The sequence below is a fragment of the Trachurus japonicus genome, chromosome 18, assembly GCF_045865225.1.
Source record: "Trachurus japonicus isolate A0001 chromosome 18, Traja_1.0".
Classification (NCBI taxonomy): domain Eukaryota; kingdom Metazoa; phylum Chordata; class Actinopteri; order Carangiformes; family Carangidae; genus Trachurus; species Trachurus japonicus.
In genome coordinates this window covers 8,063,263-8,091,086 of record NC_140924.1, presented here as the reverse complement: position 1 = coordinate 8,091,086, position 27,824 = coordinate 8,063,263, and the positions used below count along the sequence as shown (strand labels likewise).

Genomic DNA, 27,824 nt, shown 5'->3' with positions numbered 1-27,824 from the left:
GGTGAACGGATTAGTCTCTCTTCGCAAAGACCGCAGTTTAATACCAACGCTAACACCTACAAGAACAACCCCCCCACCACCACCACCCACCCCCGCTGCTTTTTGTCTCTAGCACTTAAGACGTCTTAGTTGCCAATCAAACAAGCAGAGCTCATACCAGAGCCATTCTGGTATGAAGTAACGTCTTGTGTAATGGGTTAAAGGACTGTGATCAATGTCGACAGGTGGTAAAAAGGGGAGTAAAAAGAATGTCGTTGTCTTAAGCACTTGTCTGCTCTACAGAAATGAGATTCACTTCCAAACAGAAGGCAGAAATCATCTGTCTTATCTCACTCTTTCATCAAGAACATCAATGTTTTCTTCTGAAAGCTGACACGGTGGTCTCTGAAGAATCCTATGACTTTTTGTTTAAGTATTTATGTTCACCTGCCTGCCTCCAGCTCTCCCAGGGGCCACTGAGAGGCCTCTTCAGAATTCCTCCTTCAGAAACCTCATAAACCTGATTAAGAGTCAAGAGCAAGTGCAACATACACTACAGGTCATGAACGGTGCTTTTTATGCTATATTTGTTTTGGCTAGGCTTTCTCATACAAAGTTGGGTTCTGCTTAGGTTCTGTGAGCTCTGTCAGAGAGGCAGACACTCTACATTCAAGTTCAGGCTTAAAACCTTCCTCTATGACAGAGCTTTTAGTTAGGGCTGGTTCAGGTAGCTCCGAACCATTGAATACGCTGCTATAGGTTTAGACTGCTGAGGGACACATCATTTTACATGGAGCCCTCTCCTCTCACACATTTTGAACTGTCATTATCTTTATCTATTGCACTTTGTAGTTTGGCCTTGGTGTCTCGCACTCTCTGTTTCCACAGATCCACTGGAGCTCCATCTCTCTGCACCAATTGCCACCTACACACCCAAACTGTTGTTTAACCGACCTGCCTGCCATTACCATGAACCAGTCTGCCATCCAGTCCTCCCATTAAGTTGGCTTGCTCTCCCTGCCTTCCCTTCCAACAGACGCTGCCTTCATCAGCTCTTGTTAACATTTCCATGTTTTGCATATTCTGTGCTGTAAACTGTTTTCTTGTCTGTATACAACATCTATTGCACGTCTGCCCATCCTGGGTGAGGGATCCCTCCTCTGTTGCTCACCTTGAGGTTTCTCCAATTTTTCCCTGTTAAAAGGGTTTTTTGGTGGGAGTTTTTCCTCAGTCGATGTGAGGGTCTAAGGGCGTCAAAGGATGTTGTTATGATGCCATGTAAAGCCCTTTGAGACAAACTGCTTGTAAAAATGGGCTATACAAATAAAATTGCCTTGCCCTGCCTTGTTTTAGACCTCCTTTGTCCCCATCATCCATCTGTTTCGTCCAAGGGGGCAGTTGTCGGTCTGAGAAGTGAAGCTCACTTCCGCGTTCAAAAAACTGCAATCCCCTCGGCTTCCTCTGGGGGCTGGTGTCAGAAAGCACCATTCTCCATAGACCCCCATGTTAAAATCGCCGACCTTACATCCTCAATAAACATGATCAAAGCCTGGTGTCAGAACGTTTTTTGGTCTCAATCGATAGTTTCTACCCCCGCACACACTCTGATGGGGGTGAATTTTTTTTTTAACTCTACCGTTTTACTGTTATTAGGTTAAAACTCTGGCCAATTAGGGCGCGGAAACATTGAGTGACAGGTCCAGAGCAGTCCGGAGACAGGCTGCATCAAGGCCAGTGGACGGGTTCTCGGCCGGCCAATCCAACATGGCGCTGTTCAGGCCGCCATATTTGAGTCACAAAAACGACTCCCCAAAACCAATGGGTAACGTCTCGGATGCTACGTCCATTCTTTTTACAGTCTATGGTTTCGTCAAGTGAATCAAGGTTTTGGGAACTGTCACTGTCATCATCCTCCTTCGCTGTACGTTTGCCAATTCCATCATCTTTCTTTCTTTCTTCGCTTCTCTCCAGGTCTTTGACTGTGTTGTCTTTAAAACCAATCTCCAAAATCTGGGCTTGACTCAGTTCTAACCCTTGTTCCTGTACAGGTGGGAGCATCTCTGATGGCGTTTCTATTTCTGTCTCTGACTCAACAGTTTTTGCAGCAATGGCCTCTGACACCTTGTTGTAAGTCTTTTCCACTGCACTTGCTGTGGCTTTTGCTTTTTGATGAGGATGAGTCTTTATACCCACCCTGACAGCTGCAGGTGATACCACCTTTTCCCTTTCGAATGCAGCAGAAGACAATCGAGTCCTACCTGAGGATGACATATTAGAGATCTTGTTTTGCTCTGTTGTGCGTTCTGACCAGAGGAGGAAGGGGTTTAAAGAGACAGCGAAGAGGATGGGGGTTAAGTGGGAGATTTGTTAGATTCAGATGAGTCCTTGGTCTTGATGTGTCTGAGCTTTGTCTTTCTTTTCTCCGCCTGGAAGAGGAGGAGGACCTCTGGTGGTCGGGGCTTCTGTCCTGTACGTCATCACCAACTTCATCAACTGTGACAAAGTCGTCCAAGTTTAAATTTTGCTCATCAAAAAAGCCATCAGTAAAGTCATCTTGACCTTGGACAAAAGAAGGAATCAATCTCTGACACAACTAACTCATTAATAAGATATAATTGACAATTTGACTTATTTGTTTATTGCAAACAGCTTTCGAAAAATACTGTCGAAAAAGAAAAAAAAAATTCTTGAGCAAAATCTGGGAAACGCCTATCATTGGTGGTAGAGGAACAGTTAATAAGTAAGTAAGTAAGACACAAATATAAAATGCTTCATTAAAAAAAACACAGAGGTTGATTTTTTTAAAACAACAGGTGACAACAAACATTGCTGATAACATAGGATACACTAGTTATAATTTTAAATTCATAGATACTTTTTCACCTAAATTGGTTACTTCTTTGTTTTCTCTGGTTTTCCATCAGGAACCAGTAATTATCTTCTTAGTGCAACAAAGTCATTCATTCGTGTTTTCTAAACTTTAAGTGTCACATTGAAGCTTCAGTTCCTTTCCATGGAAAGACTAATCCACCTTCATATAATGTTTTGTTAGAAATGACACCCACCTGCATCTTCCATCACATCAATTAGAGGCTACTGTTCCTCTCCAGAGAGGGTGCTGTAGTTGAATTTCCAATCCGTGTTTTTTAAAATGACGTTACCATCTAATCAAATTGAAATTTTACAATAAGGAATCCTATCATAATTTAATTTAAAGGAAAATATGTGGATGAAATAATCAACAGTTTGATATCAGATGGTAAACAGAGCATGGGCACTTTGGTAAAGCTAGAAAATATGCATCAATAAGAAATGGAGGAAAAACCTCTACTTATAAAGGCTCTGCTGCCCCTTAACATCTTGTAATTTATTTCCCTGTAGGGGCAGCAGCAGGTTACTGTCTATAGCAGCTGGCTCAACGCCACATCTACCATTTCTGTCATTTTTGTTGGCTTGGCGATGTCCATCTCCTGTCTTGTCTCATCAAGACAATGTGGCAAGCAGCGTTGTTTGGATGGTTGTGCATGTTCTTTGGAAAAAACCCTGAGGTTTTTTTGAGATTTGATTAGTGCTTGAAATGAAGCTGGTTCTTGAATCACCTCATCAACATGAAAATGTAATTTAATTTGATCTTTATATAAATCACCTTCATTTGCAATGACATCAAGAGCACAGAGAAAAACGTAAAGACGAATGGAGCACATTCAGAAAAATGACAACAAAAAACTTATCAGCTAACCCTAAACCGAACTATTAAATTGAGTTGCATTCAAAGTGATCATAGTGTATTGAGTTTAAGTGTAAGTTGTAAATTGTTCCGGGTTGATGCAGCAGATAAACTAAGAGCAGATTGACCATATTTGGTGTTTGTCTGGGGAAAATGGTTTGGTAGAACAGGTTGGGTAGTTTCTGTGTGACCAGTTAGGTTGAGTGATGTGTCCTGTTAAAACTGTACTGGTAGAGGTAGATGGACTTTCAAAGTGAGTTAGCAGGGGTCTATGTCACAGTCGTGTTCAGGGAGGTGCTGCTCAAGAGGCGCAGGGTGCTGTCAGCTGACAGGCCTTGTTGTACCAGTTCCTCTTTCAGCTGGAGAAGGAAATAAAAATCAGATTGTGATTGATTGTAGTTTACTGAGATATGATGGGTATGGAAAGACCGTTATCTTCTGAATAATCAGAGGTATTCATAGAGGTGGAGGCAGACAGTACTTGAATTTGACTACATCACACTTTTTAATCAACAAGCTGTGTTATTTTTCATATATTGCAGAGCTAGCAGGTACAGCTATCTAACAATATTAGATAAGAAGAAACTCACTTGTTGTATGACAGTGTTTCTGATGTCGTCATCAGATAGTGGAACTGAAGAGGTGATCCTTATTCTCAGACCCAAGACAACTAGATGAACAATGACTCAGCATTATACAGCAGGCCAGTGTGTCACAATGTGGTTTTCATTTATATACTGAACATCCATCAACACATGACTGTGTAGGATTTGATACTCACTCTGATCTGTGCTGTTTACAGGGGCAGAGCCAGTTGTTGTGGCCGGGGGAGGGGTTGTAGTTGATGTGGTTGGAGTGGTTGTAATTGGTGTGGGTGTAGTTGTAGTTGGAGTGGTTGTAGTTGTAGTTGGAGTGGTTGTAGTTGTGGTTGGAGTGGTTGTAGTTGTGGTTGTAGTTGTAGTTGGAATGGTTGTAGTTGTAGTTGGAGTGGGTGTAGTTGTAGTTGGAGTGGTTGTAGTTGTGGTTGTAGTTGTAGTTGGAATGGTTGTAGTTGTAGTTGGAGTGGGTGTAGTTGTAGTTGGAGTGGTTGTAGTTGTGGTTGTAGTTGTAGTTGGAATGGTTGTGGTTGTAGTTGGTGTAGTTGTAGTTGAAGTTGGAGTGGTTGGAGTTGGTGTGGGTGTAGTTGTAGTTGGAATGGTTGTGGTTGTAGTTGGTGTAGTTGTAGTTGAAGTTGGAGTGGTTGGAGTTGGTGTGGGTGTAGTTGTAGTTGGAATGGTTGTGGTTGTAGTTGGTGTAGTTGTAGTTGAAGTTGGAGTGGTTGTAGTTATAGTGGTTGTAGTAGTTGGAGTCGTAGTTGTGGGTGATGTGGTTGTGGTTGTAGTTGGTGTTGTAGTTGTAGTTGGTGTGGTTGTGGTTGTAGTCAGTGGAGTGGTTGTAGTTGTAGTTAGTGTGGTTGTAGTTGTAGTTGGTGTGGTTGTAGTTGTAGTTGGTGTGGTTGTGGTTGTAGTCGGTGGAGTGGTTGTAGTTATAGTTAGTGTGGTTGTAGTTGCAGCTGGTGTGGTTGTAGTTGCAGTTGTAGTTGTGGTCGTTGTTGGGGCTGTGAACAGGGATAAAAGTCAAACAATGATCCTAAACATCATTAAAGCTGTGGATTGACAAGACAAGTCAAGACTGGACTGACCCTCTCCAACTGTCACAACGACACATCGAAGCTCCGAGTGATACTTCCTGCTGTCTGTCCTGAGGGAACAAACCAACACAGGAACTTAGTAACTGTTTTTCATAACATCAACAGAACTACTTTAGATAGATTGGTTTAAGTGCCTCTACAGAGGTTCCTTTAGGGTTTAACTTATTGGACAAGAGACTGACATGTTGGATGACTGAATGACAAAGCAGACAGGATGGCTCTCTCCTTCCTCGTTTTGTAAAGGTGTCCAACGCAGGATGTACTCTCCTGCTGCAGGTGTGCTCTCGCTCATGTTGGACGGCCCACTGAACAGCAGCTCAGTGATACTTGGAAAAACAAGGAGAGCAAGATCTTGTTACCTGTCAACAAATGGTGCAGTGCAGGTTTTTCCTAAACAAGAGAATGTTTGATGACTCAGATTTCTTTGGAATCTTGTTTTCTTGTTAAAGAGGGCGGGGATATATTTGTTGTTGTTGCGTTTGTGGTCTAACAACATGGCAAAAATCTGAGCTTGTTATGCTACAACAAGCTCAACAACCTACCACCAACAGTTGTGACACAATGCATTGTAGAAAGTCTTCCATGTTTTCTCTTGGTCCTGAAAGCGTCTGCGGCTATATTCAACATGCTGTTTCTATAACTGCTGCTTTTCTTTTAACTTACTTGGAGGAGTTTGCCTGGGCCTTGATACTGATTTCCAGGGACTGACCCACAGGGGCGTACAGCTGAGTTCTGTGGGCTGGGGTTGGAGACAGGAACCGGGGCAGATAGTCTCCATCTTCGCAGGACGGTGCCGCTGGATCCACTGGAACAACACAGAAAACGTAGACCTCAGTGAGGGCGGCAGAAATCTTTGTACCATGAACGCCTGAGGGGAGTAAGTTTCTAATGTTGTTCAACCATCTGACACACGCAGCTGTTAAAGGAAATGGGGCTCATTTTATTGGGTTTCCACAAGTTTTCTTTAGAGTACTTTGTCGGGCACAGTGATTATCGTTCGACAAGCACTTTGGTCACTGTTTTAGCACAAGAAGTTATAATAAGGTCTCTGAGCAGCACAATGTCTTGATGGAAGATTCAACGCTATAGGGAAGTGAAAAGCTAGTAAAAAAATAAAGTTTGACGGTACGCTCACATTTCCAGTAAGTAAAAACCTCTTAAAGATAAAGTTGGCAATGTAGCAAAAGCAAAAATCCAGGCTGTGAAAACATGAGCTCTTACCCCATAAAACAAACTGGACAGGTATCTTGCCGATAGCATCATTTGTTGTTTTCACCTCCTGTGAACCATTAGTCTGAGTCAGGGTGATGTTCTGTCTGGGGAAGTCCTCCATCACCAGCTGGACGGCGTACGGACCTTCATCTGAGCTGTTGGTGGGGCTGAATGACAGCGTACACGACTGCAAAAGGATTTTTAAAAAACACAGTTTGTGTACATGAGCAAACATTTTCTCCCAGGCGATAAAATGCAAGATGGTACAGTTAATTTGGAATGAAATGTCCTTCTGTCACTACACTATACGGCTGGTTACTCACTGACGAGAGGTTGAGGACAGTCGGTGGTGTGCAGGGGTTACACTCGGACAGTTGTGTGCTTCCATATCTGCATCTGACCTCGTCTCCATCAGGGTCAAACGCCAACAGGTTGAAATCTCTCTGACAGTTTGAAGGAACTCTGAGAGGAACACAGGAACGCATGTGTAACCCTCTTCATTACTCCCCATGTAAAGCACAAGTACGTAGAATGTTTAAATATGGATGTATGATTACTGACAAACAGGGAGGAGGCTTACCTCACAGCAGGTATGATGGTAGTCTGTGGCGATGTGTTGGCTTTGCTGGTGTCTGACCGGTTTCTCAGTTCAACCGTAGTCAAAGCTCTCCATGATACGATGTTATTTTTGATGTTACTGATCCAGTTACCACCATTCGCTCTTTGGTCAAAGGTCACAGATCACATCAGTTATACTTGTTCTGTTCCTGCAGCACTGATCATTGGCATTAATCATCTGGATGCTATATGTCAAGTGGGTTTTATTTAATTTAAAACATTTTCATAGATGGAAAGCATTAGGACATTTTGCAGATTCATGACGAACTTACCTGAGTTGAAAAGGAGCGTTGCTGGGGACCAGCCGAGTGGACTTTCCCTCCGTCTGGCACCACTCGCCATTAGTGTTTTCCATGTCAACAGTAGTCACTATCAAACTCTCAGTCCCACAAACTCCACTGTAGCAAATCCAAGTTAGCCTACTCTGACAACTATGAAAGTTTGACTTGTAGCGAACCACCACCTGTAGTAAGACAGACAAAAAAGACGAGCCAAAAAATGAATTTCCCCTGATAGAGGCATTTTGGTTTTGTTTGTGATCCTCTCGATATTCAAGACTTAGATTCCTACATTAATCAAATAATTATATGATCTCCTTTTTTATTCTTTTATTGTTTTGCTCATTATCTTTAGTCTTATAGTCAATTAATTTGTTGTACATAATCGAAAAGGAGTTAGAAGAAGCAGTGCTTATTTAATCCCACCCCTTCTCCATAAATCATGTATCCAGCTTCCGTAAAGACAGACACATTCAAGTTAGACTTACATTCATTTATCCATTTAACATGACTGAAATCATTCATGACGTTATGAGAGATCTATACTTTTATTGATATACATTTGTTTGTAGATACACCTCACTATTTGGTCATATATATTTCTATATGTTTACATTCATACACTAGAACATATCTAGTGTTGCAGTGTTTACAAAAGAAAAATAGAAAGTCAAGTCAAGAAAATGTGAGCACTCAGTCCCATTAGACACCTTCATCGCTGTAAGTCTTAAGAATTTGGTTTTTGCACTTTCTCCGCTCATCATTCAAACAGCACATATAATACAGAAACAAAAAAAACTTCCGGTAGTTCTCACTTTGGCCTTCTTGAAATCAAACTATCCCGTGAAGTTATATTTTCCTAGCCTGATGCATCAGCCGCTTATTTCATTACATTTCATGTAGCGTCTGAACACGAGCCATAGGGATTCGTTTGCTTCCGGGAGGCGGTTGCTTACATTTGCTTCAACTAATCGCTGCTGCTTGGTGGTCACGTGTGCTATACACCGGTTAAGCTCATAGGTTAATCTTGAGCGCTTGAGTTCAACGTCATCGCCTTCACTTACCCGTCTGTTCGCTGATTGGTCCGTCCGCCAGAAACGCATTGCTAGTTTCCTGACTACATGGTTGAGGCAAATGAAATTTGCCGGAACCAGTAGGCGGCGCTAGCCTGGCTAATATTTTCCCTCTCTGTGACTGAACATGCTCTAAATATGATGTTAGATATTGTATTATACGCATACAATTTCAATAACATTGACTGTAAAAATAATAGATTTGTATGATCCCTATAACCAGCTCCGATAATTATCCTGACTGCTCTTTTTTTAATAAAGAGAGATTGTAGACTTTAAATACACAATCTACTGTACATCATCACAGAGATACTTTTATTACAAATTACAATAACTGTTGTTAAAATTGTTATTTTATTGCAACAAATCAAAAATAAAATAACAAGCATAATAGAACATACCTGGACAGATCCATCTGAGAAAGTGTTTTTTGGATAGTAGGTCATCACTGTCCCCAGAAAATGAGAAGCCTGGGAGCTGCCAACGAAAAGCAGCAGCAGCAGGAGAGAGAGCGACATGGTGAACGGAGTAGTCTCTCTACATAAAGACAGCAGTTTAATACCAACACGTACAAGAACAATCTCTGGTTCCACCACCCACTGTTTTTGTGTCTAGCACTTAGTTGCCAATCAAACAACCAGAGCTGTTCTGGTATGAGGAAACGTCTTGTGTAATAGTTAAAAGATTGTGATCAATGGCGACAAAGGGGACTAAAAAGAATGTAGTTGTTTTAACCACTTGTCTGTTCCACAGAAATGAGATTCACTTGTAAACAGAGGGTAGAAACCATCCTTCTTATCTTACTCCTTCATCAAGAACATCAATGGTTTCTTCCAAAAACTGACTAGACAGTCTCTGTCGGGTGTGAAGCATGCTATGACTCTTTGTTAAAGCGGTTATGTTCACCTGCCTGCCTCCAGCTCTGGCAGGGGCCACTGAGAGGCCTCTTCAGAGTTCCGCTTTTAGAAACCTAAAATCCTTATTAGTACAAGTCAAGAGCAAGTGTAACATGTCACGAATAGTGGCGGCTGGTTGTCTAGGTTTGTTGCTGAAAAATTACAGTTTGCTTCTTATGCGTTTTGTATTTGCTTTGACTGGCAACATCTTTTTTTCAAAATTAAAGCAGAAGTAAGCAGAATGTTTGAGTTAATATAAGTCTTAAATAGTTATATCTTCAGACAGCAATCACTTATATAGAGTGTTTGGTCTGAAACACGGGTCTGTCAGTCACTCTGCTCTGCTGTAAGCCGAGGAGAAAACTTTCCTTGTATCCTACAACCTTTATCCAATGAGGAGAGAGAACGGCATAAAGGGGCGATCCTCTCTGTGTGTGCAGCCAAGGGATGCGCGTGAATGTGGTGGCGTACGGACGAGGACGGGGACTGCTAACTCCATCGGCTGACAGGAAGTTGGCCAAAACAACCGGATCGCTTACTTCTGCTTTAATGCAACAATTCTTTGATGCTGCAAATGTTGTAAATTTGGTCACTGATGCAGAGGATCAAGCCCATTAATGTCCTGAATGAACATGAAAAGTTGCCTTTAAGCATTGTCTTGTCTCAAATGTTATATTACTAAAGCTTCCTCGCAGTCGACTAACAAACAAAGAACAAAGAAACATTTTGTGTCTGACAGGTTGACTCATGGGTGGATCCTTGGTTCTGTTTGCAGGTGTGTGCTGGTGGGTGACAGGTGATACATGCAGCAGTTTTCCTTCCTGTTCTCAAGTGATTTGGTGGTTTCACTCACCATCGAAGTTTCTGATCATCAATTGAATCAAGTATCTCAAACATTTCTTGTTTAGTAACGTCACTGTCAAGGTTGTTCAAAGGGTCGTTTTCTTTTACACCAGGGCTCTCCGTGTCTTTGGAGACTTTGCAGGACTCTGTTGAAATAATTTCACCTTTGACCTCCTCACTGCTTGAATCACATCTTCTTCAGGCTGTTGTTTTACTGTAGAACTGTTACCTTCAACTTAGTGGTGGTCCTCTAAACCTGTTGTGGCTTGATTTTCAGTAGTGCTGTCGATGATTTGAAAGGAAACATCCATTTCCTTTTCACTGCTCCCCTCAAGGTAAGCTTTGCTTTCATTTTTGACACTGCTTAAGGCCTGTTTGTCCAAGGCTCCCTCATACAAAGTTGGCTTCTGCTCAAGTTCTGTAAGCTGTGTTTCAGAGCTGCCTCCTTTGTCCCTATCATCCATCTGTTCATCCGTTTCGTCAAGTGAATCAAGGATTTGGTAATTGTCACTGTCATCATCCTTCGCTGGATGTTTGCCAATTCCATCATCTTTCTTTCTTTCTTTCTTCGCTTCTCTCCAGGTCTTTGACTGTGTCGTCTTTAAAACCAATCTCCAAAATCTGGGCTTGACTCAGTTCTAATCCTTGTTCCTGTGCAGGTGGACGCATTTCTGATGGCGTTTCTATTTCTGTCTCTGACTCAACAGTTTTTGCAGCAATGGCCTCTGCTGACACCTTGTGGTAAGTCTTTTCCACTGCACTTGCTGTGGCCCTTGCCTCTTGATGAGGATGACTCTTTTTAGACCTTGACAGCTGCAGGTGATACCACCTTTTCCCTTTCGCATGCAGCAGACAGCAGAAGACGATCGAGTCCTAATTGAGGATGACATATTAGATGCTTTGACTGGAGATCTTGTTTTGCTCTGTTGTGTCTTCTGACCAGAGGAGGAAGGGGTTTCAAGAGACAGCTAGGAGGAAACTGCAGAGGTTTTACCTACACTGGCAGAGGATGGGGATTTAGTGGGAGATTTGGTAGATTCAGATGAGTCCTTGACCTTTTTTTGATGTGTCTGAGCTGTGCCTTTCTTTTCTCCCCCTGGACGACCGCCTGGGAGAGGAGGACCTCTGGTGGTCAGGGCTTCTGTCCTGCATGTCATCACCAACTTCATCGTCCTCTAAGTTGAAATTTTGCTCATCAAAAAAGCCATCAGTAAAGCCATCTTGACCCTGGACCGAGAAAAAAGAAGGAATCACTCTCTGACACAACTAACTCATTAAGATATAATTGACAATTTGCCTTATTTCGTTATTGCAAACAGTTTTGAAAAATACTGGCAAAAAGGGAAACAAAATCTTGAACTAAATCTGGGAAACGCCTATCATTGGTGGTAGAGGAACAGTTGATAAGACAAAAATACAAAATGCTTCATTAAAAAAGAAAACAGAGGTTGATTCTTAAAAAACAACAGGTGACAATTTGTGACAAGTGAAATTAAACAAAGACTGCAAGTCTATAATGCTCAGGCAAAATGCAAGTCAACACTACAACAACAAATTCACCTGTAAGGTTTTCATATATATACACATACATTTGCCACAATTGTTAGCGAAAAAAAAAAGAATCATTTAAATTCATAGATACTTTTCCACCTAAATTGGTTACTTCTTTGTTTTCTCTGGTTTTCCATCAGGAACCAGTAATTATTTTCTTAGTGCAACAAAGTCATTCATTCATGTTTTCTAAACTTTAAGTGTCACATTGAAGCATCAGTTCCTTTCAATGACAGAAATGACACCCACCTGCATCTTCCATCACATCAATTAGCGGTTACTGATCCTCTTCAGGGGGGTGCTGTAAATTGAATTTTCAATTGCCCCAGAGCTGATAAAAGAAGCCTGAAGGAACCAACAAAACTTACTCTGGACACCGGTTCTCTACAAGAGCTGCAGTGTTTTTTTAAAATGACGTTACCATCAAATCAAATTGAAATTTTACAATAAGGAATCCTATCATAATTTAATCTAAAGGAAAATATGTGGATGAAATAATCAACAGTTTGATATCAGATGGTAAACAGAGCTTGGGTGCTTAGGTAAAGCTAGAAAATACACATCAATAAGAAATGGAGGAGAAATCTCTCCTTATAAAGGCTCTGTTGCCTCTTAGCACCTTGTAATTTACTGCCCTCTAGGGGCAGCAGCGTGTTAGTGTCTATAGCAGCTGGCTCAACACCACATCTGCCATTTCTGTCATTTTTGTTGGCTTGGCGATGTCCATCTCCTGTCTTGTCTCATCAAGACAATGTGGCAAGCAGCATTTGGAGTTAAAGTTGAAACAGTTTGGATGGTTGTTCATGTTCTTTGGAAATAACCTGAGGTTTTTGAGATTTGATTAGTGCTTGAAATGAAGCTGGGTCTTGAATCACCTCATGAACATGAAAATTTAATTTAATTTGATCTTTATATAAATTACCTTCATTTGCAATGACATCAAGAGCACAGAGAAAAACGTAAAGACGAATGAAGCACACTCAGAAAAATGACAACAAAAAACATATCAGCTGACCAAATAGTTTTAAACTGGCCCAAGGCCACCGGTGTATTCCAGGTTCTAGGTTGATGCAGCGGGGAAACTAAGAGCAGATTGACCATATTTGGTGTTTGTCTGGGGAAAATGGTTTGGTAGAACAGGTTGGGTAGTTTCTGTGTGACCAGTTAGGTCGAGTGATGTGTCCTCTTATAACTGTACTGGTAGAGGTAGATGGACTTTCAAAGTGAGTTAGCAGGGGTCTATGTCACAGTCGTGTTCAGGGAGGTGCTGCTCAAGAGGCGCAGGGTGCTGTCAGCTGACAGGCCTTGTTGTACCAGTTCCTCTTTCAGCTGGAGAAGGAAATAAAAATCTGAATGTGATCAATTGTAGTTTACTGAGATATGATGGGTATGGAAAGAACTGGTAACAAGACCGTTAGCTTCTGAATAATCAGAGGTATTCAAAGAGGTGGAGGCAGACAGTACTTGAATTTGACTACACATTACATTTTTTTAAATCAAAAAACTGTTATTTTTCATATATTGCAGAGCTAGCAGGTACAGCTACTAAATAATATTACATGAGAAGAAACTCACTTGTTGTACAACAATGTTGATGTCGTCATCAGATAGTGGAACTGAAGAGGTGATCCTTATTCTCAGACCCAAGACAACTATGAACAATGACTCAGCATTATACAGCAGGCCAATGTGTCACAGTGTGGTTTTCATTTATATACTGAACATCCATCAACACATGACTGTGTAGAATACTCACTCTGATCTGTGCTGTTTACAGGGGCAGAACCAGTTGTTGTGGCCAGGGGAGTGGTTGTAGTTGATGTGGTTGTACTTGTGGTTGGAGTGGTTGTGGTAGTGGTTGGAGTTGTGGTTGGTGTGGTTGTAGTAGTTGGAGTGGCTGTGGTTGTAGTTGTAGTTGGAGTTGTTGTTGTGGGTAGTGTGGTTGTGGTTGTAGTTGGTGTAGTTGTGGTTGTAGTCGGTGGAGTGGTTGTAGTTGTTGGTGGAGTGGTTGTAGTTGTAGTTGGTGTGGTTGTAGTTGTAGTTGGTGTGGTTGTAGTTGTAGTCGGTGGAGTGGTTGTAGTTGTTGGTGGAGTGGTTGTAGTTGTAGTTGGTATGGTTGTAGTTGTTGGTGGAGAGGTTGTAGTTGTAGTTAGTGTGGTTGTAGTTGTAGCTGGTGTGGTTGTAGTTGCAATCGTAGTTGTGGTCGTTGTTGGGGCTGTGAACAGGAATCAAAGTCAAACATTGATACTTAACATCATCAAAGCTGTGGATTGAGATGAGTCATGATTAAGACAAGTCAAGACTGGACTGACCCTCTCCAACTGTCACAACGACACATCGAAGCTCCGAGTGATACGTCCTGTTGTCTGTCCTGAGGTAACAAACCAACACAGGAACTTAGTAACTGTTTTTCATAACATCAACAGAACTACTTTAGATAGATTGATAGTCTTGTATAAGTGTCTCTGCATAGGTTCCTTTAGGGTTTAACTTATTGGACAAGAGACTGACATGTTGGATGACTGGATGACAAAGCAGACAGGATGGCTCTCTCCTTCCTCGTCTTGTAAAGGTGTCCAACTCAGGATGTACTCTCCTGCTGCAGGTGTGCTCTCGCTCATGTTGGACGGCCCACTGAACAGCAGCTCAGTGATACTTGGAAAAAAAAAAACAGAGAGCAAGATCTTGTTATATTAGTCAACAAATGGTGCAGTGCAGGTTTTTCCTAAAAAATAGAATGTTTGATGACTCAGATGTCTTTGGAATCATGTTTTCTCGAGGTTGGGGATGTGGAATTTGTGGTCTAAAAACATCGCGAGAATCTGAGCTTGTTACGCTACAATTGAAATAACCAGGAACAAGACCAACAGACATTGACATACAATGCATTGTAGAAAGTCTTCCATGTTTTCTCCTGGCCCTGAAAGCATCTGCTGTCATATTCAAAGTACCATTTCTACACCTGCTGCTTTTCTTTTAACTTACTTGGAGGAGTTTGCCTGGGCCTTGATGCTGATTTCCAGGGACTGACCCACAGGGGCGTACAGCTGAGTTCTGTGGGCTGGGGTTGGAGACAGGAACCGGGGCAGATAGTCTCCATCTTCGCAGGACTGCACCGCTGGATCCACTGGAACAACACAGAAAACGTAGACCTCCATGAGGGCGGCAGAAATCTTTGTACCATGAACATCTAAGGGGAGTAAGTTTCTAATGTTGTTCAACCATCTGACACACGCATCTGTTAAAGGATTTTTACTGGATTTTCACGAGTTTTCTTTAGGGTACTTTGTCGGGCACAGCTGGGGGTAATTGACGTTCGACAAGCACTTTGGTCACTGTTTTAGCACAAGAAGTTATAACAAGGTCTCTGAGCAGCACAATTGATAGAAGATTCAACGCTATAGGAAAGTGACAAGCTAGTAAAAGACTGAAGTTTGACAGTACACTCACATTTCCATTGAGTGAAAACCTCTTCAAGATAAAGTTGGCAATGTAGAAATAGCAAAACTCCAGGCTGAAAACATGAGCTCTTACCCCATAAAACAAACTGGACAGGTATCTTGCTGATAGCATCATTTGTTGTTTTCACCTCCTGTGAACCGTTAGTCTGAGTCAGGGTGATGTTCTGTCTGGGAAAGTCCTCCATCACCAGCTGGACGGCGTACGGACCTTCATCTGAGCTGATGGTGGGGCTGAATGACAGCGTACACGACTGCAAAATGATTTTATGTGTACAGTAAAGGAACAAAACTTTTCTCACAGGCGATAAAATGCAAGATGGTACAGTTAATTTGGAATGAAATGTATTCAAATCCTTCTGCCACTACGCTATAAGGCTGGTTACTCACTGGCATGAGGCTGAGGACAGTTGGTGGTGTGCAGGGGTTACACTCAAACAGTTGTGTGCTTCCATATCTGCATCTGACCTCGTCTCCATCAGGGTCAAACGCCAACAGGTTGAAATCTCTCTGACAGTTTGAAGGAACTCTGAGAGGAACACAGGAACGCATGTGTAATCCTCTCATTACTCCCAATGTAAAGGGAAAACCCGCAGAAATTGTTTAAATATGGTTGTATGATTACTGACAAACAGGGAGGAGGCTTACCTCACAGCAGGTATGATGGTAGTCTGTGGCGATGTGTTGGCTTTGCTGGTGTCTGACCGGTTTCTCAGTTCAACCGTAGTCACAGCTCTCCATGATGTGATGTTATTTTTGATGTCATCGATCCAGTTACCACTGTCCACACTTTGGTCAAAGATCACAGATCACATCAGTTATACTTGTTCTGTTCCTGCAGCATTGATCATTGGCATTAATCATCTGGATGCTATATGTCAAGCGGGTTTTATTTCATTTAGAACATTTTCAATTTGGATATTCAATGTTAAATGTTAAAATGACTCTTTCTCGTTTTCCACCCTTATCACACAATAGATGGAAAGAAGTAGGAAATTTTGCAGATTCATGATGCACTTACCTGAGCTGAAAAGGAGCATTGCTGGGGACCAGCCGAGTGGACTTTGTCTCAGTCTGGCACCACTCGCCATTAGTGTTTTCCATGTCAACAATAGTCACTATCAAACTCTCAGTCCCAAAAACTGTTGAAGTTGGTGTGGTTGTGGTTGTAGTCGGTGGAGTGGTTGTAGTTGTAGTTGGAATCATAGTTGTAGTTGTAGTCGGTGTGGTTGTGGTTGTGGTTGTAGTTGTAGTTGTAGTTGTAGCTGGAGTCGTAGTTGTGGTTGTAGTTGGTGTGGTTGTGGTTGTAGTCGGTGGAGTGGTTGTAGTTGTAGCTGGAGTCGTAGTTGTAGTTGGTGTGGTTGTGGTTGTGGTTGTAGTTGTAGTTGTAGCTGGAGTCGTAGTTGTGGTTGTAGTTGGTGTGGTTGTGGTTGTAGTCGGTGGAGGGGTTGTAGTTGTAGCTGGAATCGTAGTTGTAGTTGGTGTGGTTGTGGTTGTCGTCAGTGGAGTGGTTGTAGTTGTAGCTGGAGTCGTAGTTGTAGTCGGTGTGGTTGTAGTTGGTGGAGTGGTTGTAGTTGTAGCTGGAGTTGTAGTTGGTGTGGTTGTGGTTGTAGTTGTAGCTGGAGTCGTAGTTGTGGTTGTAGTTGGTGTGGTTGTGGTTGTAGTCGGTGCAGTTGTGGTTGTAGTCGGTGGAGTGGTTGTGGTTGTAGTTGGTGTGGTTGTAGTTGGTGTGGCTGAAGTCGGTGGAGTGGTCGTAGTTGTAGCTGGAGTCGTAGTGGTAGTTGGCGTGGTTGTGGTTGTAGTCAGTGGAGCGGTTGTAGTTGTAGCTGTAGTTGTAGTGGTTGTAGTTGTAGTTGGTGTGGTTGTAGTTGCTGTGGTTGTAGTTGGTGAAGTGGTTGTAGTTGTAGCTGGAGTCGTAGTTGTAGTTGGTGTGGTTGTTGTAGTTGGTGTGGTTGTAGTTGTAGTCGGTGGAGTGGTTGTAGGTGTAGCTGGAGTCGTAGTTGCAGTTGGTGTGGTTGTTGTTGTAGTCAGTGAAGTGGTTGTAGTTGTAGCTGGAGTCGTAGTTGTAGTTGGTGTGGTTGTTGTTGTAGTTGGCGTGGTTGTAGTTGTAGTTGGTGTGGTTGTAGTTGTAGTTGGTGTGGTTGTAGTTGTAGTCGGTGGAGTGGTTGTAGGTGTAGCTGGAGTCGTAGTTGTAGTTGATGTGGCTGTAGTTGTACTTGGTGTGGTTGTAGTCGGTGGAGTGGTTGTAGTTGTAGCTGGAGTTGTAGTTGGTGTGGCTGTAGTAGAAGTTGGTGTGTTTGTAGTTGGTGTGGTTGTGGTTGTAGCTGGAGTCGTAGTTGAAGTTGTTGTGGTTGTAGTTGGTGTGGTTGTAGTTGTAGCTGGAGTTGTAGTTGGTGTGGCTGTAGTAGAAGTTGGTGTGTTTGTAGTCGGTGGAGTGGTTGTAGTTGTAGCTGGAGTTGTAGTTGGTGTGGCTGTAGTAGAAGTTGGTGTGTTTGTAGTTGGTGTGGTTGTGGTTGTAGCTGGAGTCGTAGTTGAAGTTGTTGTGGTTGTAGTTGGTGTGGTTGTAGTTGTAGCTGGACTCGTAGTTGAAGTTGGTGTGGTTGTGGTTGTAGTCGGTGGAGTGGTTGTAGTTGTAGCTGGAGTTGTAGTTGTAGTTGGTGTGGCTGTAGTTGTAGTTGGTGTGGTTGTTGTTGTAGTCTGTGTGGCTATAGTTGTAGTTGGTGTAGTTGTAGCTGGAGTCGTAGTTATAGTTGGTGTGGTTGTTGTTGTAGGTGGTGTGGTTGTGGTTGTAGTTGTAGTCGGTGGAGTGGTTGTAGGTGTAGTTGGTGTGATTGTAGTTGGTGTGGTTGTGGTTGTAGTCGGTGGAGTGGTTGTAGTTGTAGCTGGAGTTGTAGTTGGTGTGGTTGTGGTTGTAGTTGGTGGAGTGGTTGTAGTTGTAGCTGGAGTCGTAGTTGAAGTTGTTGTGGTTGTAGTTGGTGTGGTTGTAGTTGTAGCTGGAGTCGTAGTTGAAGTTGGTGTGGTTGTGGTTGTAGTCGGTGGAGTGGTTGTAGTTGTAGCTGGAGTTGTAGTTGGTGTGGCTGTAGTTGTAGTTGGTGTGGTTGTTGTTGTAGTCGGTGTGGCTATAGTTGTAGTTGGTGTAATTGTAGTTGTAGTCAGTGGAGTGGTTGTAGCTGGAGTGGTAGTTGTAGTTGGTGTGTTTGTAGTTGGTGTGGTTGTGGTTGTAGTCAGTGGAGTGGTTGTAATTGTAGCTGGAGTCGTAGTCGTAGTTGGAGTGATTGTAGTTGTAGTTGGTGTGGTTGTGGTTGTAGTCGGTGGAGTGGTTGTAGATGTAGTCGTAGTTGAAGTTGGTGTGGTTGTGGTTGTAGTTGTAGTTGGTGTGGTTGTGGTTGTAGTCAGTGGAGTGGTTGTAATTGTAGCTGGAGTCGTAGTTGTAGTTGTTGGGGCTATAGTTGTAGTTGGTGTGGTTGTAGTTGTAGCTGGAGTTGTGGTTGGTGTGGTTGTGGTTGTAGTTGGTGGTGTGGTTGTAGTTGGTGTGGCTGTAGTTGTAGTTGGTGTGGTTGTAGTCGGTGGAGTGGTTGTAGTTGTAGCTGGAGTTGTAGTTGTAGTTGGTGTGGTTGTGGTTGTAGTCGGTGGAGTGGTTGTAGATGTAGTCGTAGTTGAAGTTGGTGTGGTTGTGGTTGTAGTTGTAGTTGGTGTGGTTGTGGTTGTAGTCAGTGGAGTGGTTGTAATTGTAGCTGGAGTCGTAGTTGTAGTTGTTGGGGCTATAGTTGTAGTTGGTGTGGTTGTAGTTGTAGCTGGAGTTGTGGTTGGTGTGGTTGTGGTTGTAGTTGGTGGTGTGGTTGTAGTTGGTGTGGCTGTAGTTGTAGTTGGTGTGGTTGTAGTCGGTGGAGTGGTTGTAGTTGTAGCTGGAGTTGTAGTTGTAGTTGGTGTGGTTGTAGTCGGTGGAGTGGTTGTAGTTGTAGCTGGAGTTGTAGTTATAGTAGTTGTAGTTGGTGTGGTTGTAGTCAGTGGAGTGGTCGTAGTTGTAGCTGGAGTCGTAGTTGTAGTTGGTGTGGTTGTAGTCGGTGGAGTGGTTGTAGTTGGTGTGGTTGTAGTCAGTGGAGTGGTCGTAGTTGTAGCTGGAGTCGTAGTTGTAGTTGGTGTAGTTGTAGTTGGCGTGGTTGTAGTTGTAGTTGGTGTGGTTGTAGTTGGTGGAGTGGTTGTAGTTGTAGCTGCAGTTGTAGTTGTAGTTGGTGTAGTTGTAGTTGTAGTTGGTGTGGTTGTAGTCGGTGGAGTGGTTGTAGTTGTAGCTGCAGTTGTAGTTGTAGTTGGTGTGGTGGTGGTTGTAGTTGGTGGAGTGGTTGTAGTTGTAGCTGCAGTTGTAGTTGTAGTTGGAGTGGTTGTAGTTGTAGCTGGAGTTGTAGTTATAGTAGTTGTAGTTGGTGTGGTTGTAGTCAGTGGAGTGGTCGTAGTTGTAGCTGGAGTCGTAGTTGTAGTTGGTGTGGTTGTAGTCGGTGGAGTGGTTGTAGTTGTAGTTGGTGTGGTTGTAGTCAGTGGAGTGGTCGTAGTTGTAGCTGGAGTCGTAGTTGTAGTTGGTGTAGTTGTAGTTGGCGTGGTTGTAGTTGTAGTTGGTGTGGTTGTAGTTGGTGGAGTGGTTGTAGTTGTAGCTGCAGTTGTAGTTGTAGTTGGTGTAGTTGTAGTTGGTGTGGTTGTAGTCGGTGGAGTGGTTGTAGTTGTAGCTGCAGTTGTAGTTGTAGTTGGTGTGGTGGTGGTTGTAGTTGGTGGAGTGGTTGTAGTTGTAGCTGCAGTTGTAGTTGTAGTTGGAGTGGTCGTAGTTGTAGCTGGAGTGGTCGTAGTTGTAGCTGGAGTCGTAGTTGTAATTGGAGTCGTAGTTGTAGTTGGTGTGGCTGTAGTCGGTGGAGTGGTTGTAGTTGTAGTTGGTGTGGTTGTAGTCGGTGGAGTGGTCGTAGTTGTAGCTGGAGTCGTAGTTGTAGTTGGTGTGGTTGTAGTTGTAGTTGGTGTGGTTGTAGTTGGTGGAGTGCTTGTAGTTGTAGCTGCAGTTGTAGTTGGTGTGATTGTAGTTGTAGTTGGCGTGGTTGTAGTTGTAGTTGGTGTGGTTGTAGTTGTAGCTGCAGTTGTAGTTGTAGTTGGTGTGGTGGTAGTTGTAGTTGGTGTGGTTGTAGTCAGTTGAGTGATTGTAGTTGTAGCTGGAGTCGTCACTATCAAACTCTCAGTCCCACAAACTCCACTGTGGCAACTCCAAGATAGATTTTGACAACTATGAAAGTTTGACTTGTAGCGAACCACTACCTGTAATAAAACAGTGAAGACAAGCTAAAAAATTAATTTCCCCTAAGAGGCATTTTGCTTTTGTTTGTGATCCTTCTGATATTCAAGACTCAGGCCTTGTCCACACGAGCCCGGGTATTTTTGAAACCGGAGTTTTGCTCCGCGTCCACACGAGTGGTGTAATAAAAACACTCCGTACACACGCAACCGTGGAATCCGCTACCAAGTGACGCAATGCACGTGTGGAAGGCTGTTTTAACCAATCAAACTACAGTGGAAACCGCTTATGGATCAAAAGGCTTGGGACGGAATCATTTCTATACAAATGCTGTTTAAATAATTCGTTTTCAAGAAATCCGCTTGTAGTGTTCATTTTTGGTCATTTTATGGATGAAAACATGCACAAAAACAATTTCAAAACTACGTGCAGCCTAAGCTATTTATTATTTATTTTCGGCGGTGTCCCTTTGACGTGCACTGCTGCAGCAGCCTGCACATGTTGCTGCACTGTGTCTTGACTCTTGTGCTGTGTGCATCACCTGGCTAGCCTGACTCTCGCCAGACCCTTGTAGTTCCGCAAAGCTCCACCAGAGGCGCTACGCTCAGCTTCACACAAGGGTCTGGACTCGAGGCCAATGCAAACTTCTTCCCCGGAGCAAAAAATAATGAACCAATCAGGATCGCCGGGCGGGACTTTCTGAGGTGTGACGTAGCGCTGAAGCGACTGTTTGAGTCAAACAACAATGGCGGCTCGCAGTGAGTGGCTGAAGTAGCACGTCATTCAAGATAACGGACAAGTGGTTTATCCAATCACATACAAGATTTTTTTACAAGGCCCCGCCTTCTGAAATGAATCGCCTATGGAGCAGTCCCAGACCCTTGTGCGGAGCTCAGCGTAGCTTTGCGGAACTACAAGGGTCTGGCGAGAGCCAGGCTATCACCTGGCTGCTGAGCCACATGACTGTCAGTGCGGCGAAACTCATTATCACTGGCTGTTGTGTTGTCTGTCAAAACATGGATGAATGAAACATATCCACTTTATATCGACCGCGGACGTCACAAATAAATGTTAGGCTTTTGGCTCGTTCCGTTCATCTCTGCATAGGCTCTTTTTATCACTGCATGACAGCAGTGCAACCCCCCCTCCCGTCGTAACCGGTCTGACAGTGACATAGGCTATTGCCTGTTCATTCATGAAAATCATCCCGAAAAACTCTCAATCAAACAAGGTGGGGAATAAGAAACTGCGCTAAGTAGTAGTTCTGTAATTTTAAAAACACACCGGCAGCGGCCCCCGCTGATCTGTAGCGTCACTTGTTACTGTAAATGATGCTGTGTGGAAAACCAGCTGGTCTGTGATTGAGGGTGAGTTTGGAGCTGACAAGAGGATTGCCCTGACGACCGTTTCGTTATATTTTTCTCATCGAAAAACTATACAAATAGCATTTAGATGATGTAAAAAAAAAAAAAAAGTGATAAAAATCCACTTTGTCACCTCCATTTTTGCGAGCTCACGTCAACTTCCGCAAACCGCTGCAAACAACCTCTGCAGCTGGCAGTGTTTACATCAGCACGTGTGCAGCTATGACGTAAACGAGAAAAACAATAGCAGTTGCAGTGTCCACACGCACCCGGTGAAACCAACCCCGGCCGAGAACCCCACCCTGGACTCCGGTTTCAAAAAACCACGGTTTCAGGGTTCCAAAAGCGCGGTTGCATGTGGACAGGACATACAACCGGGAACATATGTTCACGGTTTCAAAAATACCCGGGCTCGTGTGGACAAGGCCTCAGATTCCTACATTAATCAAATTAATCTATGATCTCCTTTTTTATACTTTTATTGTTTTGTTCACTATCTTTACTTTTATCTCCCAAACTTGAATTGAAATGAATTTCTTTAGAACATGTAGGAAACATTAGGCACAAGTTCATATGTAGAATGTTATGAAGTAACATAAGTCATAACAAAAATCTAAGATTGTCAAAACATAATCAATTAATTTGTTGTACATATTCAAAAAGGAGTGAGAAGAAGCAGTGCTTATTTAATCCCGGCCTTTCTCTATAAATCATTTATCCAGCTTCCGTAAAGACAGACACATAAAAGTTAGACTTACATTTATTTATCCATTTAACATGACTGAAATCATTTATGGCTATTATATCCTTCATGAGAGATCTATATTTCTGAACAATCAGAATTATTCAACTTCTATTCATCCTGCACCAGCTGGCACCTAGGAGAAGAGACACTTGCTGTATGGAGCAATATGGAGCAATATTAGCCTTCTATATGGTTATTTCTATATGTTTACATTCATACACTAGAACATATCTAGTGTTGCAGTGTTTACAAAAGAAAAATAGAAAGGCAAGTCAAGAAAATGTGAGCACTCAGTCCCATTAGACACCTTCATCGCTGTACCTCTTAAGAATTCGTTTTTTGCACTTTCTCCGCTGCATCATTCAAACTGCACATACAGAAACACAAAAACTTCCGGTAGTTCTCACTTTGGCCTTCTTGAAATCAAACAATCCCCTGAAGTTATATTTCCCTCTCTGTGACTGAACATGTTCTAAATATGATGTTAGATATTGTATTATACGCATAAAATTTCAATAACTTTGACTGTAAAAACAATAGATTTGTATGATCCCTAAACCAGCTCCGATAATTATCCTGACTGCTCTTTTTTAATAAAGAGAGATTGTAGGCTTTAAATACACAATCTACTGTACATCATCACAGAGATACTCCTATTACAAATTACAATAACTGTTGTTAAAATTGTTATTTTATTGCAACAAATCAAAAATAAAATATAACATAATAGAACATACCTGGACAGATCCATCTGAGTAAGTGTTTTTTGGATAGTAGGTCATCACTGTCCCCAGAAAATGAGAAGCCTGGGAGCTGCCAACGAAAAGCAGCAGCAGGAGAGGGAGCGACATGGTGAACGGAGTAGTCTCTCTACACAAAGACAGCTGTTTAATACCAACACGTACAAGAACAATCTCTGATTCCACCACCCACTGTTTTTGTGTCCAGCACTTAGTTGCCAATCAAACAACCAGAGCTGTTCTGGTATGAGGAAATGTTTTGTGCAAAAAAGATATGATCAATGGCAACAAAGACTAAAAAGAATGTAGTTGTTGAAACCACTTGTGTTCCACAGATGTAATGTAGGACGCACTCACACTAGGCAATCGTACCGTACCCAAGCATGTTTGCCCCCTAAAGTCCGGATTCTATTGCTAGTGTGAGTGCAAGTGTTCCGTGTGTGACAGTGGTGGTCCTGTCACTATGCCTCCAATTGATCATGTGCCCTGGCTACTTGGCCAAGGGGATGTCCCTTTGGCCAAGTGCCAAGTCCCCGCCCGGGCCCTCTTCACCTTGCCACATTCTGGCGTTGTTGGCAGGATCCATGTAGTACTAGGGGTGGGTCCATGGATTCCTAATGTGTGGCAGCCTGCGCGGAAGCACGAGGACGTGCTTGTGAAAAGAGGGGGAGAGATGTGACGTGGTGGTCCTGTCACTATGCCTCCAATTGATCATGTGCCCTGGCTACTTGGCCAAGGGGATGTCCCTTTGGGTGACTGGCAAGCGCGCGTGACTCTTACCCGGGAGGTGTGGGTTCAATCCCCGCCCGGGCCCTCTTCACCTTGCCACACGTGCTTGAGTATGGTACACTTCCCTGGCCCGGCACGGTACGCTTGGCCAGGAATGCGCACAGTAAGGGCGCACTCAAACTAGGGCCAGTTGATCCGTGCTGTGCTGAAGCCTGAATGCCCCCCCTCCCCTGTCCCCCGGTGGCCCACACTCACACTGCCTCGAACCCAAGCGTGCTCAAGCACGGTTGCCTCCGACACATATGTCATCACGTTGATATACCAACACAGCGGATGCGCTCTGACTGCAGAAAGAACGGCGCTTTTTAACTGTTTGACTGGTTGTCATGGTTATCTTGAAGTTTATTCAAAGCGATGTTAGCTAGCAGTGTTGACATACGCATGACGCGACGTAATCGTTAAGTGACGGTTGTTTACATGCGGTTGAAGACACGTGGTGGAGAACGAACCCGAAGCGCATTACGTGCTTGTGCGCATTCCTGGCCAAGCATACCGTGCCCAAGCACACCTCTCCCAACCGTGCCGGGCCAGGGAAGTGTACCGTACTCAAGCACGGAACACTCGCACTCACACTACCAATAGAATCCGGACTTTAGGCGGCAAACATGCTTGGGCACGGTACGATTGCCGAGTGTGAGTGCACCCTAATGCTGCGGGCTCGTTCTCCACCACGTGTCTGCAACCGCGTGTAAACAACAGTCACTTAACGATTACGTCGCGTCTTAAACATCGCTTTGATTAAACTTCAAGATAACCATGACAACCGGTCAAACAGTTAAAAAGCGCCATTCTTTCTGCAGTCAGAGCGTGATGACGTTTGTGTCGGAGGCAACCATGCTTAATGAGCACGCTTGGGTTCGAGGTAGTGTGAGTGCGGGCCACCAGGGGACAGGGGAGGGGGGGCATTCGGGCTTCATCACGGTACAGAACAACTGGCCCTAGTGTGAGTGCGCCCCTGTAAACAGAGGGTAGAAACCATCCGTCTTATCTTACTCCTTCATCAAGGACATCAATGGTTTCTTCCAAAAACTGACTAGACAGTCTCTGTCGGCTGTGAAGCATGCTATTACTATTATTATTACGGTTATGTTCACCTGCCTGCCTCCAGCTCTGGCAGGGGCCACTGAGAGGCCCCTTCAGAAACCTCAAAATCCTTATTACGAGTCAAGAGCAAGTGCAACATACACTAGCTACAGGTCACGAATAGTGGCGGCTACATGGTTGTCGGGTTTGTTGCTCAAAAATTACAGAACAAATGTTTGCTTTTTATGCGTTTTGTATTTGCTTTGACTGGTATGGTTTTTTCAAAATTAATGCAACAATTCTTTGATGCTGCAAATGTTGTAAGTTTGGTCACTGATGCAGAAGATCAAGCCCAATAATGTCCTGAATGAACATGAAAAGTTGCCTTTAAGCATTGTCTTGTCTCAAATGTTATTTTACTAAAGCTTCCTCACAGTCGGCTAACAAACAAAGAACAAGGAAACATTTTGTGTCTGACAGGTTGACTCATGGGTGGATCCTTGGTTCTGTTTGCAGGTGTGTGCTGGTGGGTGACAGGTGATACATGCAGCAGTTTTCCTTCCTGTTCTCAAGTAATTTGGTGGTTTCACTTACCATCAAAGAAAGAATTACCTCTGCATTTCAAATGTGGAAAAATACATTTCCGTTTCTTTTGTGTAGGGGAGAGTGGGGTAAAGTGAGACATTTTTTACATTTGCTCCCCTCTAAGCGAGCTAAAATGATTTATCAGTAAAATGTACACATTTCCCATTAATTCAGGATGTTTCCTAGTAATGGAAATTATCAGAATGTATTTAGAACGAAGGGCAGTGAAAATATGATTGTTTTTAAAAAATGGTCTTGCGTCTCACTTTACCCCAGCTTAGGGGTAAACTGAGACAGACTAGAGAAATCAAGGGGGTAAACTGATCCACTTACTTTTTCCACTCTGAAACTACCATAACAACACATGTTGTAACAGTTAGAGTCCTGACAGCTAGCTTGACAACCACACTTCCCAAAACTAATGTCGGACTAGTAACAGAATCATGGGGATTGGTCAATTAAGCACTTTTTTTTTCTAAACACAAAGTGACTCAAGAACAAACTCAAATACAACACAAAATGTTTTAATTAACATTCAAATGACAGATAGAACCAGTTAGATAGTCTGGGGGTCAGATTGTAGGACCCAACAATTGTGACCATTTCGATCAAAAGTCCTCTTGTGTGTGGGGGGAGCCAACAAAGTGGAATGTGACTAAAATTGAGTTAATTAACTAATAAATAAGCGAGCTGACTGAGAGTATAGCATGGCTACAGATCATGTTTGATCAAGATTTCTGGCTTGGGGGATGAGATTCTAGTGTGAATCTTTGTGTGTGGTGTGGTCACGTGTCTCACTCATGGATTTATTATAATACATCCATGGTCTCACTTTACCCCGCAGCATTTGTCTCACTTTACCCCAACACCCCCATTTTAGAAAAAACGACCTCTCTTAGAAATTCAGGCTAATTTTCAGCCAGCATCATCACATGGTTTTATGTGTTGGTAGTTCATCATCATGTATCATATAAGTTTTTCTACGTGAATCAATTTGCTTTGGCACAACAGTTGATTAAGTTGACAGCAAGAAAATTTACTTTTACATGCAAAAATAACATTTTTGTGAAAAAAAACATGCTTTCTACAGCATCATGAGGTCCTCTCCTTCATGGCCATGGGGAAATGGAAGGGGCTTGAAAACATAATGGTCACATGACCAAAAATGTGTTTCGTTTTCTAGATACAGGGGGTGTCTCACATTGCCCCACTCTCCCCTACATACTGTTTTCTTCTTGGGTTTTATATAAAGAAATTCAGTGTCCTGATGTTTCCATTGTGCTTTTGGAATAAGATCATTAGACAAATACATTTAATGCAGTTCATGTATTTGTCTCATTAAACAGTCACATTTTTTTTTTTTGCAGATTTTACTACAAAATATGTTCATGAAATTAAAGATTTAGCTTCAATGTTTCTTTAAAAAAAAAAAAAAGTCTCTAAAACCAATCTCCAAAATCTGGACTTGACTCAGTTCTAACCCTTGTTCCTGTGCAGGTGGATGCATCTCTGATGGCGTTTCTATTTCTGTCTCTGACTCAACAGTTTTTGCAGCAATGGCCTCTGCTGACACCTTGTGGTAAGTCTTTTCCACTGCACTTGCTGTGGCCCTTGCCTCTTGATGAGGATGACTCTCTTTAGACACCTTGACAGCTGCAAGTGATACCACCTTTTCCCTTTCGCATGCAGCAGACAGCAGAAGACGATCGAGTCCTAATTGAGGATGACATATTAGATGCTTGGACTGGAGATCTTGTTTTGCTCTGTTGTGTTTTCTGACCAGAGGAGGAAGGGGTTTCAAGAGACCGCGAGGAGGAAACTGCAGAGGTTTTACCTACACTGGCAGAGGTTGGGGGTTTAGTGGGAGATTTGGTAGATTCAGATGAGTCCTTGACCTTATTCGGTGACATGATATTGAGTTCCATATTGTATATGTTATAGGGATATGCACAGCTGATCTGTAATATAGAATATACTAGTTAGAATT

At 43.0% G+C, this 27,824-nt stretch overlaps 2 protein-coding genes across 2 annotated transcripts; both read right to left on the bottom strand.

Moving 5' to 3' along the window:
* Positions 1–3,655: 3,655 nt before the first annotated feature.
* On the bottom strand, positions 3,656–9,179 carry LOC146968603 (uncharacterized). The gene is made up of 11 exons (XM_085760014.1): positions 8,979–9,179; positions 7,499–7,689; positions 7,189–7,329; positions 6,932–7,070; positions 6,618–6,795; positions 6,060–6,201; positions 5,579–5,722; positions 5,388–5,446; positions 4,488–5,303; positions 4,297–4,376; positions 3,656–4,065 (listed from the first exon to the last, which is right to left on the bottom strand). Exons 1-11 carry the CDS (start codon positions 9,093–9,095, stop codon positions 3,976–3,978), a joined length of 2,097 nt encoding a protein of 698 aa, XP_085616140.1. The 5' UTR covers positions 9,096–9,179; the 3' UTR covers positions 3,656–3,975.
* A 5,174-nt stretch (positions 9,180–14,353) lies between these two features.
* On the bottom strand, positions 14,354–16,460 carry LOC146968602 (integrin beta-like protein E). The gene is made up of 6 exons (XM_085760377.1): positions 16,347–16,460; positions 15,974–16,114; positions 15,716–15,854; positions 15,402–15,579; positions 14,853–14,994; positions 14,354–14,522 (listed from the first exon to the last, which is right to left on the bottom strand). The coding sequence occupies exons 1-6, from the start codon at positions 16,427–16,429 to the stop codon at positions 14,354–14,356; spliced, it is 852 nt and encodes a 283-aa protein (XP_085616503.1). The 5' UTR covers positions 16,430–16,460.
* Positions 16,461–27,824: the final 11,364 nt, after the last annotated feature.